This window comes from Fundulus heteroclitus, chromosome 13, assembly GCF_011125445.2.
Source record: "Fundulus heteroclitus isolate FHET01 chromosome 13, MU-UCD_Fhet_4.1, whole genome shotgun sequence".
NCBI classification, from domain to species: domain Eukaryota; kingdom Metazoa; phylum Chordata; class Actinopteri; order Cyprinodontiformes; family Fundulidae; genus Fundulus; species Fundulus heteroclitus.
Window position 1 is genome coordinate 31,993,444 of NC_046373.1, and position 19,175 is coordinate 32,012,618.

The following is a 19,175-nucleotide window of genomic DNA, read 5'->3' on the forward strand; positions in this document are numbered from 1 at the left end:
AACTGGTACATGTCTGTGTAGCCTAGAGGGTAAATTACCACTACCAGAGGGCACTGTGTGTAAATAAGGAAGCCTGGAGCTTGGCGGGACAGTTACAGGATGTGATGCAAATTAAACAGGAAGAAGTCCTGCATATTTTTTGTTGTTTGCCTTTTTGCTGCCCATTACCCGCTGTTTCAAAGAGGATTGCTATGTGTGAATGACGCCATGTGAAGCTTATTTTTTCCTGAAATATTTGCTGCTTAGGTAGGATGGCCTGAACGGCCCGGTAAAGCTGGCCTAGTCAAAGTCCAGACTTAAATCAAACTAAGAATCTGTTACAGTAGGTAAAAAACTGCTGTTCACAGATTCTCTCCAACCAAACTATTTTTCAGAGAATTTGCACATCAGTCTCCAGATGTGCAGAAAGCCAGTGTGACATACCCCAAAACAGCCAAAGCTGGAACTGCAGCAAAACGTTCTACAAAGTGGCTCAGATGGGCTGATCACAAATGCATGTCACACTTGTGAGATTTTTAATTGTAGACATTGGGATAGCCTGACTTTAACTTCAAAGGTAAGCACTACTTCACTGCTGTGTTGGTCTGTCACAAAAAAACAGGAAAAAAATACATTAAGGATTGTATTGGGACAAAATGGGGGCGTGAATAGTTTTTAATGTGTTTTATATACTTCAAGGTCACATTACCTCTGACACTGAATGCTAACTCCTGAATGGATAAAGCTCTTACTGTAGGTTAGTATTTTGTCAAATGTTGTTTATGACAGAATGTCATCAAAAGCATCCTCCCTGCCTGTTGACTCAGCAAACTTTTCTTTTGTTAAAAGAAAACAGAAGCCTTTCTTTACGATAAGCAGAGGTTTCCGTAGTATTAACATTCTGAATATAACCTATAAACTGGTTGTGAGTTCCAGGGCAAAAAGTTACTAAATCTGTTATATGATTCCTACAAACACAACTTCCTTTGCCCTTTAAAAAATATCAAGATATGTGGATTTCTTGTCTAGTCTAAACTACTAATAATTCTTAATTAGACTTCAGTTAAGATCTTTAACTTCTCTGCTGAATTACAATGAAAGCAAGGCGAGAAGCTTTGGTCTTTCACAGAACTCAATGTCACCTTGTCTAGTTCAGAAGTAGTGCGTCCCAGCTGAACCACAGTCCTTGGTTAATCTCCCAAACAGCGGCAGCAGCTTCTCTGTTTGATACTCCAAGGTTCTTCCGCTCTGTTCCCACCAGCTCTCTGTGTCTGAGCTTAAATCCAACATTAGAGGCTCTGCGGCGCTCCCAGCAGGGATGTGCCAACTCTCTAAGCAGCAATGGCAGCAAAAGACAAAACAGTCTGCACGTGGTTATTCTGACATTATGTTTATTGGCAGGAGGGTTCAGTGGAAATGAGTGAATATTTTGAAGAAGAAAAAACTGGCAGCTTTGAAATATTAAAAGGGAAGTGATGTTCAGAGGCTACTTTGTACAAAACTCCTTACCCACCTCACCATTCCCCTCTGTGTGCTTCCTCAGGGCTTTTTCCGTCGGAGCATTCAGAAGAACATGGTGTACACGTGTCACCGGGACAAGAACTGCATCATCAACAAAGTGACTAGGAACCGCTGCCAGTACTGTCGCCTGCAGAAGTGCTTTGCTGTGGGAATGTCCAAAGAGTGTAAGTGTCTGATCCTGCCGACGTCATGACACAATTCAAGAGCTTTGAAAGCATTCTGCCTTCTGCAAATTCAAGGCCACGTTGTGCAGCAGTGCATACATTTGTGAAATTTTAAACAAGCCTTGATTAGGTATAAATTTAAAATTACTTGCAGCCAACAGTGAATTTCAAACATGGTCAAAATGCGGTTGGTGGTGTGTGTGTGTCACCTTACAGTGCTTCACCTCACAACACTTTGAGGTGAAGGTGTGTTGTTTACGTAATTCTGAAATTAAGAGTTTTCTCTTTAAGATGAAACATTTGGAGATCCTGGACCCATCCAAAGTTGCTCAGGTCGTGAGCCCTTAAAGAAGTCACATTTATAAATTCATCGCTGGTATAAAAACTAACTTCACTGACAAGATAAAAAAGCAAGCTCAGCTTCTGAGTGGGCAGCGGCGGCAGGTCATGTAAATCCTTTGTTTAGTTACCATGCTCATATGAATCAATCCCACTGATCCTAGAGGTTTTTTCGAGATAATGAACCTTTGGAACAGGGTCTAGCTTGTCTCGGTACAGTCCATCACTTATCTCTTTAGTACAGTCAATTTTTCAAGCACTTTGCATCCCTATCTCTCATTGCTCGGAATCCGAAACTAACCTTGCCAGCAAGATCAAATCTCGCGGTATTTTAGCATTCACAAACATACGAGAATCCATCTTGTAGTGCTCCGGCTTTAAACCATAGACATTATATACGTAAACGCGTCATTGGGCGGGTTCTGCCTATGCTGCGATGCGTCAGAGCGTCCGCCATCTTAAATGTGGTAAATCTGCAGTTACTCAGTCACTTAAACAGTATCAGAGGGACTTTAATCTCACATGTGACACGGTTTTATGAAATAATGAAGACCACAATGTTTAGATTTAACAAATTGATCCTTATATTCATAACACATAACACATACACACACAAATATATATATATATATATATATATATATATATATATATATATATATATATATATATATATATATATATATATCGTAGAAGGCAGATACAAGTAGTGAAATCAGCCAGAATACATTTTCATGCAGCACAGGAATGACGCATCTTTTCTGATTCACGTTCACAATAACAGAACTCAACTTTTTTCTGCCACATACAATATGGCGGTGACGATGACGTGCGAACCTGCGCCCTATGACGCGTCTACATATATGATGTCTGTGGCTTCAACCATTAATGTTTGAAAAAACACTTTGAGCCAATCACATTGCAGTATTATAGTTTAAGGCGGGATATACCGATGCGACGAACGCAAGAGCTGACAAGCCGTCAGCCAAACCAACATAAACATGGCAGCACAGGACAATTTCCTTTTGAAAGAACAGGAAGAGGTGCTTTGACTAGCTTACCTTCTTGTGGTTTCTCATGACGTGTGCTACTTATGTTTTACGTTTCAGCTCGGAGAGTTAGGCTGAAGATCCCTCCTTTCCCCAAACGGATTCCATAGGAGCAGTCCTACATTGATAATTTGCAGAACTAGAGTGTTTTAAATTATCAATCTGGCTGGCCAGGTTAATCCAAAACAGCAATGTAAACAAAAGCCGTTGCCCCATAAAATGCCGACCGCATTGTAAAATTACATGTCCTCTTGCACCCCATACCAGGCCAAACTGTTTTTTCTGAACTTCGTATTTATAAAGTATGTTTAAATTCTTCTTAGTTCAAGTTTTTACATAATTATTCTCTTTGACATCATATTTCACGTACAATTTCAGTGTATACCAGATAAAACACAAATATTTCCTGATTTTACAGATTAATTATTTCTGCGCTTTCCTGACTACTTTCTAAGTTCTTTCCTCTTCAGTCATTACCAATGATTTATTGTCCTATATCCTGAAGATGGCAGCAATAATACAACAATCAAAAATCACTCATAACCAGAAATCATCCAATCCTAAGGACTGAGGCGTTTTGTATGATTGGTAATGGAGTCCCTGACAAATTTCACCTCCTCATACCTGGTATCAGTCTCCTGTCTCTTACTTTATGTCAGCCAAACCCCCAAGTGAGCTATACAGCCATTTTTTGTTCAGATTATTTTTAACAATCGTGGGTTATTTTTGTGTGCACAGCTTTCATCTCTTTCTTAAATCTAAGGAATCTGCCTTTTCTTTAAGTGTCCCCCTTCCTGTCTGTGTGTCTGTGTCATGTGACCTGCTTTGCTGTGTGGTCAGATTTCCCTGGACAGTTTAGGAGAGGGAGCTGTGCATAGACACTGAGGCCCTGTGCACATGGCCGTTTTAGGTTAAAACGTAAAAAGGTTTTCTACTGTTCGTGTACAGTGTTGGAAAAACGTTTTTTATAATTTGAAATCAAAAAGCAATAATGTTTATCCCTTCGTGTATTAGCTGAACTCAGTATAAACCTTATGTGCAGCTGTTAAGCTTGCAGAACTTTGTGACCTTAGAAGCAAACAGAGGCACTGATTCTCTGCAAATGTTATCACATGAGAGGATAGGAGGATAATACACTTTTGACTGTGGGTATGGTGTTCTTCCTATGGCATCCAAAGTTGTTTTTGTGCCACACATTCTCCCATGATGTTTTAGAATATTTTAGCCAGTTCTGGATGTTTTCTTTGGAAGGTAAGACTATTTTTAACCCCTCTTCTAAGACGAGGCATACAAAGAATACAGCCGATACTCACCTGAAACTCCTGTCATCTTCCCATGATTTTTGGAGAAATTTCTATTTCTTTGTTAATGTCATTGTTGTCCCATATGCCATTCCATGACTCATGCCTCTGTACAATGAGATCCTTTGGAGGTTTTCTGTGCATTCATGGGGAGAGCATGCCAACTGTTGCTGCACTTTCTTGCTAGCAACTATTCCACCCTGCATACATACTGATTTTGGTGCTGTGTGACGTTTCAGTCAGGAACCAAATGCTAATGTGGAAATGTGTCACAGAGCCAGCTGATTAGAAAGAACCAACAGAACATAGTAGAAGACAAGATAATGCAATCGCTAGGAAGTCTAGTCAGCAGTCAGTTAGCTTCCTTATCTTTAACATCTTCAATTCCTGAAACACAGCATCATCATTCTACTTCAATTCAATTCAATTCAATTTTATTTATATAGCGCCAATTCATGAAACATGTCATCTCAAGGCACTTTACAAAGTCAAGTTCAATCATATTATACAGTCTGGGTCAGATTATACAGATTGGTCAAAAATTTCCTATATAAGGAAACCAGTTGGTTGCTTCAAAGTCCCGACAAGCAGCATTCACTCCTGGAGAAGCGTAGAGCTACAGGGAGAGTCGTCTGCATTGTACTTTGCTGCAATCCCTCATACTGAGCAAGCATGAGGCGACAGTGGAAATCAGGAAAACAGTACTGTTTTTGCCTACCCGCGGGATCCGGATGAACTGGTCTATTCTTTCTTTCTCCTCTTCCTCATCCCCTTGTACTTAGAGGTTGCCAAAACAACTGGAGGTGTGCATTACTGCCACCATCTGGTTGGAGTGAAAAAATATTTGTGATCAAAATAAATGTAAATAATATCTTATCAAAATAGATATTTCCCTCAATACATATGTATATTCACATTCCATAATAATCTAATTCTGTTCATCCTTTTTATATTAATTTCTATGTTTGCTCTATAAGTTCTACTATTTCATCCTCCCCACAGTGGTCACAACCCCCTGTATTATACTTTTGTATTTTAAAAAGTATAATTAAGTATAGTTATAATCAGGTCCGGTATGCTCAAATCTTTCCTGTTTCCTGTCTTTTTAATCCTATAAAACCATCTCCCTGTTCTTCCATAGCTCATCTTTTCAGCAATTCTTTTTTTCAGTTTATGATACTTCATTTATTCTCTAATTTACTTGCATGTACTGTAAAGTTCTTCCTGTAATTCAATTCAATTTTTTTCAATTCATGAAACGTCATCTGAAGGCACTTCACAAAGTCATATTCAATCAGATTATATACCTCCTATGTACGGAGGCGTTAGTCCTCGACACGGTCGACCTGGGTTCAAGTCCGACCCTACGGTCCTTTGGCGCATGTCTCTCCCCCTATTCCACCCCCTTCCTGTCAGCCTACTGTGTTAAATCAAAGTCCCGACAAGCAGCAATCACTCCTGGAGAAGCGTAGAGCCACTGGGAGAGTCATCTGCATTGCCCATGGCTTTGCAGCAATCCCTCATACTGAGCAAGCATGAGGCGACAGTGGAAAGAAAAACTCCCCATTAACGGGAAGGAAAAACCTCCAGCAGAACCGGGCTCAGTATGAACGGTCATCTGCCTCGACCGACTGGGGGTTAGAGAAGACAGAGCAGAGACACAACAATAGAGACAAAAAAGCACAGAAGCACACACTGATCCAGTAATCTGTTCTACATTAGATGGTAATAGCGGGTGATCTGTCTTCTCTGGATGATGTCACAGTTAACAGAACATGAAGAAAAAAAGAGAGAGAACAAAAAGTTAAATGTTGAAATGACGACAAGCAATGCAAATTGAAGAACAGTAGGAGAACACAGCAGAGTGAGACAAATAGACCCCGATGTCCTCCAGTAGCCTAAGCCTATAGCAGCATAGCTATAGAGATAGCTCAGGGTAACATAAGCCACTATAACTATAAGCTTTAAAAGCTTAAAATTAGACAGGGTGTCTGCCTAATGGACCAAAACTGGGAGTTGGTTCCACAGGAGAGGAGCCTGATAGCTAAAGGATCTGCCTCCCATTCTACTTTTAGAGACTCTAGGAACCACCAGCAGACCTGCAGTCTGAGAGCAAAGTGCTCTGTTAGGAACATACGGGGTAATCAGAGCTCTGATATATGATGGAGCTTGATTATTAAGGGCTTTATACATTAGAAGAAGAATTTTAAATTATATTGTTGATTTAACAGGAAGCCAATGAAGGGAAGCTAAAATTGGAGAAATATGATACCTCTTGTTGATTTTCATCAGGTCTCTTGCTGCAGCATTTTGGATCAGCTGAAGACTTTGAACTGCATTTTGTGGACTTCCTGATAGTAAAGAATTACAATAGTCCAGCCTTGAAGTAACAAATGCATGGACTAGTTTTCATCATCACCCCTGGACAAGAATATTTCTAATTCTGGCGATATTCCGGAGGTGAAAGAAGGAAACTCTGGAAACCTGTTTAATATGGGATTTAAATGACATGTCTTGGTCGAAAATAACACCAAGATTTTTTACTGTATTACCAGAGGCCAAGTTAATGCCATTTTTAATTTTGCCAATCGGAAGCATATATATATATATAGTAAAGAGAATTGGCCCAAGGACTGTAGTTGGTTGGATTGCAACCATTTGTGTTATATAGCACTAACTGCTGACGTCTGGTGGCGGGAGTGAGAGATTTGGGAGTGGGGGGTGGGGGGGCATAGACGGGCCAATAAGATTTCAGTGGGGTCTACTGACCCCCTCTCCCCTCCCCCCGACAAACCAATATAACATTGACAATAAACCCCAACGTCCAGTATGATGATAAATAACATGAAGTAGCACAATACCATAAAGTGAAAAATTCTTCATGGTTTTAAATTTATTTTTACAAGTAAAATGTGTGCATTTGTATTTAGCCCCTTAACTGTGATTCCACTCAATAAAATCCAGAGCAGTCAGTTGCCTGCAGAAGTCCCCGAATAAGAAAATGACAAATCTATAGTAACCCAAGGTGTTTAAACCTGATTAGCTGTAGAACTTAGCAATGATATCAAGACAAAACTTTTCAGGTCATTTTGTGGTTAAATACACATATTTTCATACATCTGCGGCATTAAAAGGATAAAGGACAGGCAGATTCAAATCGCATCTGAATGGTTATCCATTGCACATGCTCAGTCTTATAAAGTACTCTACGTATTTGTTTTGATGAGATCCAGAATCGTAACAAGACAGCTCTTAGATCTTGCTGAAGCTTGCCATTCGTGGTCTGAGATCCACAAACCAGGTTGAGTAGACATTAAACAGTATAAATACTGGAATGAATTGTGGTTTAATTTGATTTTACTGAGTCCAGTTCTGGGGTCCTGGTGTTACTCAGACTGTCATACGGTGGAAGCTTACTGAGAACAGAAGTGGAGGTTTTTCCTAGCTAACAGCTGTAGGTGTCCGCCCTAAAAATTTAGCTAAAGATGCATTTCAATGATGGTAAGTTTCCTGCTGAAAGAAAAGAACACTGTATGGGAAACAGCTCAGAGAGAGAGAGAGAGAGAGAGAGAGAGAGAGAGAGAGAGAGAGAGAGAATATACTCCTACATAGATACTGAGGGAGGAGAGAGCCTGGTCTTAAATGTAAATGGAGTGGAATTGCAAATATTATGTAGCTTTTCATAGCAATGGAACATGTACAGTACGCAAATTCTGTTCTATTTTTGAAGATGGTGGCCTAGATTGGTTTTCTGTTTTTTCCATTGTTCTGTTTTTCATGCACTGCAGTGCGTATTTCACAGATAAGATATCAAACAGTGTAAATGAGTAGATAACAGTAGAAAAGCTTTTAGCATCGTCAGTGCATCACTAACTCATAGGCTTGGACTCCTGGAGGAAATTTGTACTGTTCCACTGTAGCAGCAACACTCATGTTACATTCAGTTCAGTTTTCATTTTCTGACTAGTATTTCAACAAGTCAGGAGGAATTGCATCATTCTCAGAGGTTTGTTTGACATCCAGTTGGTTTCAGCTGAGAACGTGAGACCCTGTGGGCAAATAATGACCTTGTCCCACAGTTTCTCAATTCTTATCCAAAGAATCTGCCCCTGCACGTTTTTAATGTTTCTTTTCTTTAATCAACCAAACAGCCACATTTATTTTGCAGCACAAACAGGTGAATTAAGTGAGCAACATGCTATATTTCAGCTTTATTTTGCAGCTGCAGCCGGCAGGTCCGGCACACAGAGCCGGACCTGCCGTTAAGCAGATAGGTGGCTGCTTGGGGCCCGCAGCCTCTAGGGACCCCAGGATTGATGCCATGTAAACTGACTCACTGTTAGCACCACAGCCTGTAACAAAAAAAACATAGAGCCGACAGAAATCCTGTCTAATTTGGATCAATCAGTAGCTACTCAAATACACATTGTGCGACAGTTGAGCGCATTGCTTGTGACATTGCTGATGGAAGTTTTTCATAGTTAAAACTGAATAAAACATACCTAAAACGTCCTCCACTGGGCAAGAAAGGCAGAGTGGACTTACCAGCACCAACCAGAAGTTGGAAAGCACATTTTATATGACGACATTATAGTTGATTTAGCTTCCAAAAAAGCAGAACCACAATAAGATGATAATTTCTATTAAAAGCAATAGACATTTTAAAAGAGAAGTGATTTTGCCCGCAGCGAAGTGTACTTCATTTTATTTTATTCATTTAGAGTTTTAAATGCTTATTAAAAAAGACCAAAAAACGTTTTATCATGATGAAATAAAGTTTTATACACCAAGTCTCCATCCTGATAATGTTTTGATGATCCTTTTTGTGGATAAAAATAGCCCCAGCACTGGGAACAATGACCAGATATAAACAGACCTGGCACTATCTACCAGCAGTATCGCAGAACTATTATAATGCCGGTTTGCTTAAGTATCAAAACAGTATTAAATAATTCTGGACCGAGCCTGACCCTCTGCAATGCCTTGCAGTAAAGCGGCAACTCATTGCCTTTTATTATTGAAAATACTTGTTCATTTGTTAAGATTAGAACAAAGATTTTATGTTTATTTACTTTCTAACTTGGTTTTATTTGCTTAAAGAACATGTATTTGTGCAGTTTTTACCTTGTTCATCTCGTTGAGATTTGAATTTGAGTCCTATTTGTGACTTGCTAAAATAGTTTAGAGCTGAAAACTGCCTGTTGTTAATTATTCTTTTTTTGCCCTCATCTACCCATCTGTAAAATTCATACAGCATTTTCAGTGAGTGTGCTCAGTTGGCAGATAACTATGACACACCATGATCATAGAGGTCAAATGCTATGCATTAGGTATGTAACTCCATACAGCATCTGAACATTGACCAGCCTCAGGGCTGTAATAGGGGGCACGTCTCATTTCAGAGCAGCCACGCAACCAACAGAGAAGGTAAACCCGGTTCATATGAGCAAACAGGAACAGGTGAATTTAGAGTTGCATAACCCAGCCTTAAGTTAGTGGTAATCAAAATTAGTTTTATTTGCCAGGTATATGTACATGTACAAGGAATTTGATTCTGGATTGTACAATATTCACGATGTGCTTACTTATGCAATAATACAATAATGCAGTAATAAATCAAACAGTCTACAGTATAGGTGGGTCATCATCTTAAAATGAAGAAGAGGAGTTGAGGGATTGCTGCCAACCCTTGTGCAATCTTATGAAAAACACACACAGACTGTGTTTGTAACATTTCAAAGTTTGCTCAACATTACAAAACAAAGCTATTGAAGTAGTCTACTATTTTCAATAAAAACTGTTGGATGAAGGAAGGCCCTGAAGTGGGCATCCAGTTGGTGTTGATCTTTTATAACAGTCAAGGACAAAAGTCCTCTTTCTCATCAGTGGCCCTGTGGGAGGTTTAGCCTGATATCAAGATATCATCTTTTCTATGATACCTCCACTGAGGTGTGAAACAGCATAAATGAAAGGAGTGACACCCCCCACCAGGACTAATGAAGCATGAAGTGGGCCTAAGCTATAAATGCTGATGCAATCAAAGGATGCCAATAACCTGTGAAATGCAAACTGTTGTCACTGTGCCATTCTCCTAATAGATGACAGTATAGTTGAGGGTAAAAAAAAACTGACAGGAAAATTGGGATGATTAATAGAAATTTCAAAGAATGAGTCAAAAGTCAAATGAGAGGAAAATATCCTTCCAGGATGGATTTAGTTTGTAAGCAGGCCTCTAAGATGTTTTATACTTGTAGCCCTTTAAAAAGCAGATTTATAGAGTATAAATGAGCAGAATCATCCAGCTGGGCGCTCCCTTTTGATATATTCTGCTGGACATGTAATCCAGTGATAGGGTTTGTAAATGATTTGATTTTCTGGTCTTGAGGGCAGACGTGGGGGACATTACAAGTGGAATTATAATTTGGAAACATCTGACCATGAATCAGAAACAGGGAAGGTCGCCAGGATATCTCTCAGACAGAGATCATTACTTGCTGCTGACAGAGGGGGGCTTTTTGGATTCTCACAAGTAAAATAAAGGTTTCATTAATCCAAACTAACGTGTGTCTAAAATGATCCATTTTTTTCTGTAGAATAATTTCCGAATTTCAAATTGAGATGATCAATTACATTTTACTTTGTCATCATTAATTATAAACCGTTTTGAGAAATGCACCTTTCTCTAAGGCTGGCTTTTCCTTTAACCCTAAGGTGATGGAGTGTGAACTCTTAATAATTTTCTATTTTCATGGTTTTATGCTGACATCTCTGCAGGAGGGGAGATGCAGGTTGCCAAAAGCTCCCAGGGATCCTTTCCGTGTCCTGCCTGCATTGTCTATGCAGCGTCTACTTTATATAAATATTTGCAAATTATTAGACAGTCAAAGTATCCATTCATTGTGCCTGCAGACTAATTATCTGTTTTTTTGATATTCTAATAAATAAATTTTTAGCAGAGCTCTGTTTACAGGAGACCACCCTCACTGCAAAAACGGAATTAGAAATAAGTAAAATATTCTTAAACTGAGTGTATTTGTCCTGATTTGAGCAGGTAATAGGATGATATGCCAATGGAATGAGATTTTTGCACTTAAAATAGGAACAATTCATCTCCATCTTATTTTAAGTGGTAGGATTGTCTAATTATCTTCTGTTTAGGGCTCAAAATACTCATTCCGTTGGCAGATAATATTATTACCTGCTCAAATCAAGGATAAATACACTAACTTTAAGAACATTTTACTTATTTTTAGATCCGTTTTTTGCAGTGCTGTAAACAAGCCCTGCTGCTCCGAATCTGCTTTCAAAAACTGAGAAACCAGATTCAAAATAGGCTCATAATATTAATGATCTGACATCAGACAGACAGATGAAGTTTTGAGCTGTACTTGTTTGCTTAAAAAATATCTTAAAACAATTTTTGTGACAAATTATAGGTATAAAATGAATGAATATGTACACTCACCTCCTTACTGCTCCTGGTGGCGGAGTGTTTTGCTTTGCTACACACAGCCCGTCAACAATCCTGAGGAAAGGTGAAAAGTCCTACCACAGCTAAAGACCCAGGAATCTGAAATTACCTGTGTCAGTTTGTATCTAAACACATACTGGACTTTTTGACTTTTCACATGCAAGGGAAATATACCTATTGTTTTTTCATTCTCAATGCACACACCGTTTGCACTTTCAATCCCCAGGTTTGAGTGTGTTAAATGTTGCTCAGGGAATCACAAAGAATGTGCAGAATGTTTGTGTAACTGTTCTAAAAGTTTCTATAAAGAGTGCAACTTATTTGCAAAAAATTCAAAGCTTATTAGTACCCTGCTACCGCCTAGAGGAGAAAAACAGGAACTGCATTGAAGTGGGATTATTTAGCACAGATCAGTGCACAGTGGCGGATTGCACGGCAGTCAAATGAGGCTGCACCTTCCCATTCCAGCATAAATAAACACATTGTTGGCGAAGGGAGTTGTGCACATGGCCCTGAAGTGCAATCTCTCTAGACACAACTACAAATTAAAAAACACAAAACAGCAAAAATCTTCAAAAACACAATGACATTAACTAAGCACATGTACAAATTAAAAAACACAACATATTAAGAATTGCAACAACATATTCAGAACCACAACATCTTGAAAAATACAACAACATTGCCTTATAACAAATACAAATTAAAAAACACAACAAAATATTGAAATACACAATAATACAATGACAACACAACATATTTAAAAATCAGGACACAAATTAAAAGCACAACATATAAAACATTTTTTTATATGATTCAAAAACACAACATCTTAAAAAACACAATGCCATTAATCTGTCGGAATAGGTAGGTACCAGTGGCAGAGGTGAGTAGTAGCTAGTTACATTTGTTGAAGAAAATGTACTTTAAGGAGTAGTTTTACTGCACTGTAGTCTTTACTTTTACTTGAGTCATATTAGTACTGAAGTACCATTACTCTTACTTAAGTAAAAATTCTGGCTACTCTACGTACTGCAAGTGACTTCACGAATAAAGAACACAAGACATGCCTGTAGTCGAAGTAACTGATTGGATTCATCAGGATTTATGGATAAATATAGCTGAGTGTCATCAGCATAACAATGGAAATTAATCCCATGCTGTCTGATAATTTTGCCAATCGGAAGCATATATATAGTAAATAGAATTGGTCCAAGGACTGAACCCTGTGGTACTCCACAAGTGACCCTAGAGTTTGAAGAAGATTTATTATTAACATGAACAAACTGGAATCTGTCCGACAGATAAGATTTAAACCAGCCTAATGCTTTCCCCTTAATCCCTACAGTATGCTCAAGTCTTTGTAGGAGAATATTGTGATCAACTGTGTCAAATGCAGCACTGAGATGTAACAGAACAAGTATGGACACAAGTCCATTATCTGAGGCCATGAGAATATCATTAGTGACCTTCACCAGAGCTGTTTCATTGCTATGATGAGCTCTGAAGCCTGACTGAAACTCTTCAAATAGGTCATTACATTGCACATGATCACATACTTGATTAGCAACTACTTTCTCAAGAATTTTAGATAAGAAAAGAAGATTAGATATAGGTCTGTAATTTATTAAGTTATCTTGATCAAGAGAAGTTTTTTTTAAGTAAAGCTTTAATAACAGCTACTTTAAAAGCCTGTGGTACATATCCATTTACCAAGGATAGATTAATCATGTCTAAAATAGGGCCACTGATCAGAGGGAATACCTCCTTAAACAACTTGGTTGGGATTGGGTCTAACATACAAGTTTAGATGAAGCAAAATCTTTTAGATAACTCAGAATGCTCTACGGAGTAGAGCAGGAACCTTGGGCATAAAGGGAATCTTGGAGATTGGCTTGTAATTATTAAGCTGTGTAGGGCACAAAGCCAAGGTGTATATGAATAATGCTAGGGAAATGTTAAAATGGTTTAGATGTTTTGCTGGTAAACCAGAGCTTCAGTTGACCAGAGAGTGATGCTTTATTATTGCAGGTGTGCTCATAGATGTGTTAGTGAACGCACTGTGAAAGAGTACATATGGTTTCCACATAATTAGAGCTGGGGCCACTTCACAGTGCAACAGGTTCTAACTGCTGCTGCTGATGTGCAGTCCATAATCATACTTCTATGTGTCTCTCAGTCTAAGTTGTCTGTTGTAGGTTATAAAATGCTGTACCCCCCCCCCCCTCTCACTCACTCACTCACTCACTCACTCACTCACTCACTCACTCACTCACTCACTCACTCACTCACACACACACACACACACACACACACACACACACACACACACACACACACACACACACACACACACACACACATCATTAAGCTTAATCTCAACACTATGCAGGCAGCAAAGAGTTATTGTCATTCCTCAACACCCACCTGGTTACTGTTGGTAAGCTGCCATGTTAAGTGCTGTGGCAAGCAGCCTGGGTGCAGCTCCACTCCAGATAGATGGTGTTTATTTACCACTGCATCTGTTTGCTTGCACTGTGCAGAGCTTGGCACCACACAGATGGCTGCCGGCAGCTTTTCAGAACGACCACCAGCCATGCACCAAGGAGAGAGAGAGGGAAAAAATATGTAAATTGCTCCAGCAGGGTTTAATGCAGCCATAAAAACTGCAACAAATGATTAACAAAAGAAAGGACACAGCCTTGCTCACTGAAAAAAAAACTGAGACAAGGGTCCTAGAAGGCTGTGATAACACTGTGTTGTAGTCACTGCTGAGAACAGTGTATTTAACAGCTTGTCTGAACTCCAGTCAATGACCCTTCATCCCCTGCTGGACCACCGTTGGGAGCACTCCAGAAACACCTGACACTCTCCCATTCACCAGCTCTGACTCAGAGGCTGGCTCGTAGTAAACACGATGGCAGCAACATCTTTCAGCTGTCACTTCACGACTGAAATCACAAGCTTAGTTCAGGACTCATGCTGCCTGCAGATAAAAAAATTCAATTTTTCCTATTATTAGAAAACACTTAAATAATTACAAAGTAGGAGGCAAGAAATATAGACTATATAAGGTTGTTGTTTTTTTCAAATTATCATTCTACTATGAGACCCAGAACATTTTGCGGAGTTTATTTCATTAAAACGTTCCTTCCCCCTGCCAATTTTGCGTAAAGATCAGGGCCAGCGCGCCAGCAGACGCTGAATGGTAACTTCTCCATCCGCAGTAGTGTGAACCTGGGTTCAGCAACTGACCTTTTTCTGGGGTATATTTCAAGCCTGGTGATTGTTTTACCCACAAAATGCAGCAGAAACTCTACCGTGGGTCCTTAAAAAGTTTATGGAAATGGGTTGTCCAGTAATATTTCAAGTTATGTTGACAAAGATTTCCGTCTCATCAAAGTTATGTACTGAGCCGGGGAAGAATATTTTTTAAATTTTATAATGTTTCAACCACAAAGTGAAGAAGAAAACTGCATTTGTCCAGATTGCACCACCAAAAGTCTGCAAGACTTTTTTTAATGCTTAATGCACTAGGAACCCGACGTTCAAGCCAGACTGAGTGTTATGTTTATAAAGACAGGTAGGCAGGAAACCAGAAGATGCAGGTGGTGCAGTGAGCAGAAATAAGAATGGACGCGATATGCAGGCGTACACAGACTTGACCTGAAGCTGTTGGCAGAACCAGACTTAATGGGAGCTGCAGGCAGTGACAGACTTGAACAGGTGATGAAGGCAGGAGCTGACTTGACCAGATAAAGCAGGCCAAAGGCTCACCAGGGCAGGCAGAGCAAGCAGCAGGATCTCACAGGAAACGGGGCAGACTAGAAAAGTAGGCAGACACTGGAGAACCTTCTTCAATGAGGGCTGGTCACAGGCAGCAATCCTGAGTCAAGCAGGCAAAGCATGCAGGAACTCAGAGCAGCAAACCGGAAATATATACTCGAGACAAGACCAGAGGCTCTGGCAGGGATAGATTGAATGAGGTGATCAGAGTTGGCATTAATTAGATGTAGCAGGAGTTGTGGCTGAGAGATGACCAAGCTGATTGATAAAAGCAGTCCAGAATGTCCCAAAACAAAAGTCCAAAATCACGTCACTTTTAATTTAAGTGAAATAATAGCAATATGAAATATTGTAATCTTGCCTGTAAGATGAATTTTCCCAGTATCTGTGCGTTCCTAAACACACGAGAATCCATCTTGTACTGGTGCGGCAACAGTTTTGTGTCTGAACCAAAAACTGTTTGGGCCAATCACATTGCAGTATTGTGGTTTAAGGCTGTGACGAACGCAAGAGCTGACGAGCCCACGGCCGAACCAGAATAAAGATGGCAGCACAGGAGGATGCACACATAGCTGCTGCTATCACATCTGATTGGTAAGAATCCACAATTTCTTCTTTGAAAGGAGAATAAGAAGAAATGCCTTGATAAGCTTAACCTGTTGTGGTTTCTCATGATGCCTGCTGCTTACGTTTTATACCGTGATTGGCTAAAACCAACCTTTGGTAGGCATTCCAAAAAAAGTAAAGAACAAAACAACTGGACTTGTTTTCCATAGTTAAAGACGTTTCGCTTCCTCTCCAGGAGGCTTTCTCAATTCAAAAAGTCTGGAGTAATGTGGAGTACCAAGCTTTAGTGGGCAGGCACTAGGTGTCAATCTGCCCAACCAGCTTAGAAAGTTCTGTTGAATGTCCCCATTTTCCCCAAATGGATTCAATGGGAGCAGCTTAATAATGTGCAGAACGAAGTGTGCTACACATTATCAATCCGGCTTGACAGGTTAGAAATATTGACTCACACACAGATAATATACATGCACATTTATGGAGTTAGCTTCCTGCCAAAACGTTGTACACAAAAAAATGTGTTGCACACAAATAAAACTTGTTTTGCACACAGAAAAATGTGTTGCACACAAATAAAACTTGTTTTGCAAACTGTCCCCAAACGTTGCACTCAAAATATCATTTATAAGTTGTCCCCGAGTACAAAACGGTCTCTGCTCGCACAAAACAGCCTCTGCTCGACTACGAAACATTTCCACATCTCTGCGGCAAATTTCCGCCAAAGGTCACGTGATGCATTAAAAGTTGTTGTTCAGACTTCCCGACAGCAGGGGGGCACACTCGAAAAACTGAAACGCGCCGGTTTGGCTGAGGAAGACAGACTTGATATCACAGCTAATAGCATCAACTCCCTACAGGTGAGTTTCAAAACGCTCCCAGTGAAAAAGTAATAGCTAACTATGTCTTAATATGCCGATAGAACATGTAAGATTTCCCTTAAAGGCACTGCTTGTGTTACGGTAAGGGATCATGTTACTTTTCAGAGGAAATAACATGAAAGCTAGCCTTAGGTTGAACGCCATGCTAAATCAACTTTTTGCTTTGTAATGCAGCCCCTGTGGTTGGCTTCTCCCTTTGCTGTGCTATGTCAAATAAATAGTACCTGAGTGGATACCCAGATAAATGCATTGTTAACAGATCATAATGTGGTTTTTATGTTGTTTTTAAACAACTGTCTATTGTTCTTATTGGTGTAAACCTAAATTGGTGTTTGGATTTGGTAATTTATCCTAAAACTGTCAAACCAATAACACTTCTATTTGTCCAGTCAAACAAACTTTGGTTGGATGCTTAGCAGACAGAATGCATGAATGCTTATGTGCAAAATGGATTCTTACCGAATTTAAAATAATTGCAACGAGTTGATATTGATTTTATGAAAATTGGTAGGGAAATTCATTAAAATTATTTAAGTTTTCTAACACAAATATGAATTTTACAAGTATATAACAGCAGATCTAGATTATATCTACCTTTCTAACTTTTTAATTTCTTCAAAGTAAAAATGAGGTCAAATGTACCAAATTGCAAATATGTGTTGTGCACTTAATAAAAATGGGGCCATGGCAAAACCCTTTTTTTTGCCATGGCCAAACAGTGGAAATGCCCCATGGGCAGCTATTTACTTGAAAAAGTTTGTTGGTTTCATCCTAGTAGTGATTTACTTTTTTTATTTAAAAGGAGTATTTTCCTTTACATAACCATAACACATATCTGTTTTGCAGTATCCACTGATGAGAGGAAGGCCATCAAAGGTCCATCAAAGGTCTGGGTGGATGGAAGCCTCCTACACGAATTCTCACCGTTGAAATTAGCCATGGCAGTCTACCCAGGTCATCAACATGCTTTGAGACACTTAGGCTTCCATCACACTACCAAGACTTGGACAATTCAAAGTTGATGGAATCGACACAGGATTTGGGCTTGTTTAAAAATAATCTTAATATGTAACTGTTTTAATTCCCAGTATTAACTACTTTGATCAGTAACTGTTGCAGCATGTTGTTCATAGCATCTAGTGGAGCTGTTTAGACTGAAACACAAGGTTAAAAAAAAAGGCAAGGTTTGATATTGTTCTAAATTCCTGGCAGTCTTACGTGAAGAAATTATTTTTCATAGTCCTGTTTTTGGCTTCATCGATTTCATCAGCCAGTTTTTTTTTTCTTTTTAATACAGCCCGATTTATGGTAATACATGGACTGTTTACTGGGAAAAACCTGGAAATGAATGGAGTTCTTTCAGTCTTAATTTGAACAATAAAAGCAATCCTTGTGGATAAGGTGTATTCACTTTGATTAATATTGGTAAGAATTGGAAATAAATTTTATTATGCAATGTGGAAAATAAAGGACAGTTTAATAATCCCACAATGTTTGCATCCTTAGTTTAGTAACAGCCCCATGTGCCCCTTTTTTTAAAAACCTCAGCATTTTAAAAGGTTTATACAGTACCATACACATTTATTATCACAATCCAAGCAGTTCTACATTTCCTGGCAGGATTTTACTACTTGAAAACCTTTTACAACAATGGTAATCACAAGATTAAATTTGTAACGTGTTGGACATACTGGACAGTAGCAACATATATATCTGAGCCATGTGATTCAGAATGTCCAGTGCATCTATGGCGCCCTCAGTGCTACCAGTTGTTCGAGGCTCAACCATCGCCAGTTTTCAGGAATAGTGACCCCACAGTGTGGGTCATCAAGCAGTCCACTGTCGTCCCAGTCAATATGATGCAGGCAGAGTCCCTGCAAGAAAGAAAGAGATATATAGAGAATAAAAAAGAGGCCATGAAACTGTTGCTAACAACTTACTGAATATAATTTAATTCATGAAGCTAAGGTTTGGAAAAAAAAGACTCCAAAATCCATTATTATTTTGAAGGACCATAATAAACACATTTCAAAGAAACCATTTCAACGCCACCTCTCTGAATTACTCCATGTTTTGTTGTATTGGAGTGGTCAGATAAATTCCTTTCTGGTTTGAAATATAGA

At 39.2% G+C, this 19,175-nt stretch overlaps 1 protein-coding gene across 1 annotated transcript in view; it reads left to right on the top strand.

The window, feature by feature from the left end:
• LOC105937679 (retinoic acid receptor beta) overlaps positions 1–19,175 on the top strand; it is a 158,496-nt gene that overhangs the window by 53,606 nt on the left and 85,715 nt on the right. Inside the window, exon 3 of the mRNA XM_012879127.3 lies at positions 1,523–1,664. Coding sequence (XP_012734581.1) covers positions 1,523–1,664 — 142 coding nt within the window. The remainder of the gene's footprint in view (positions 1–1,522; positions 1,665–19,175) is intronic.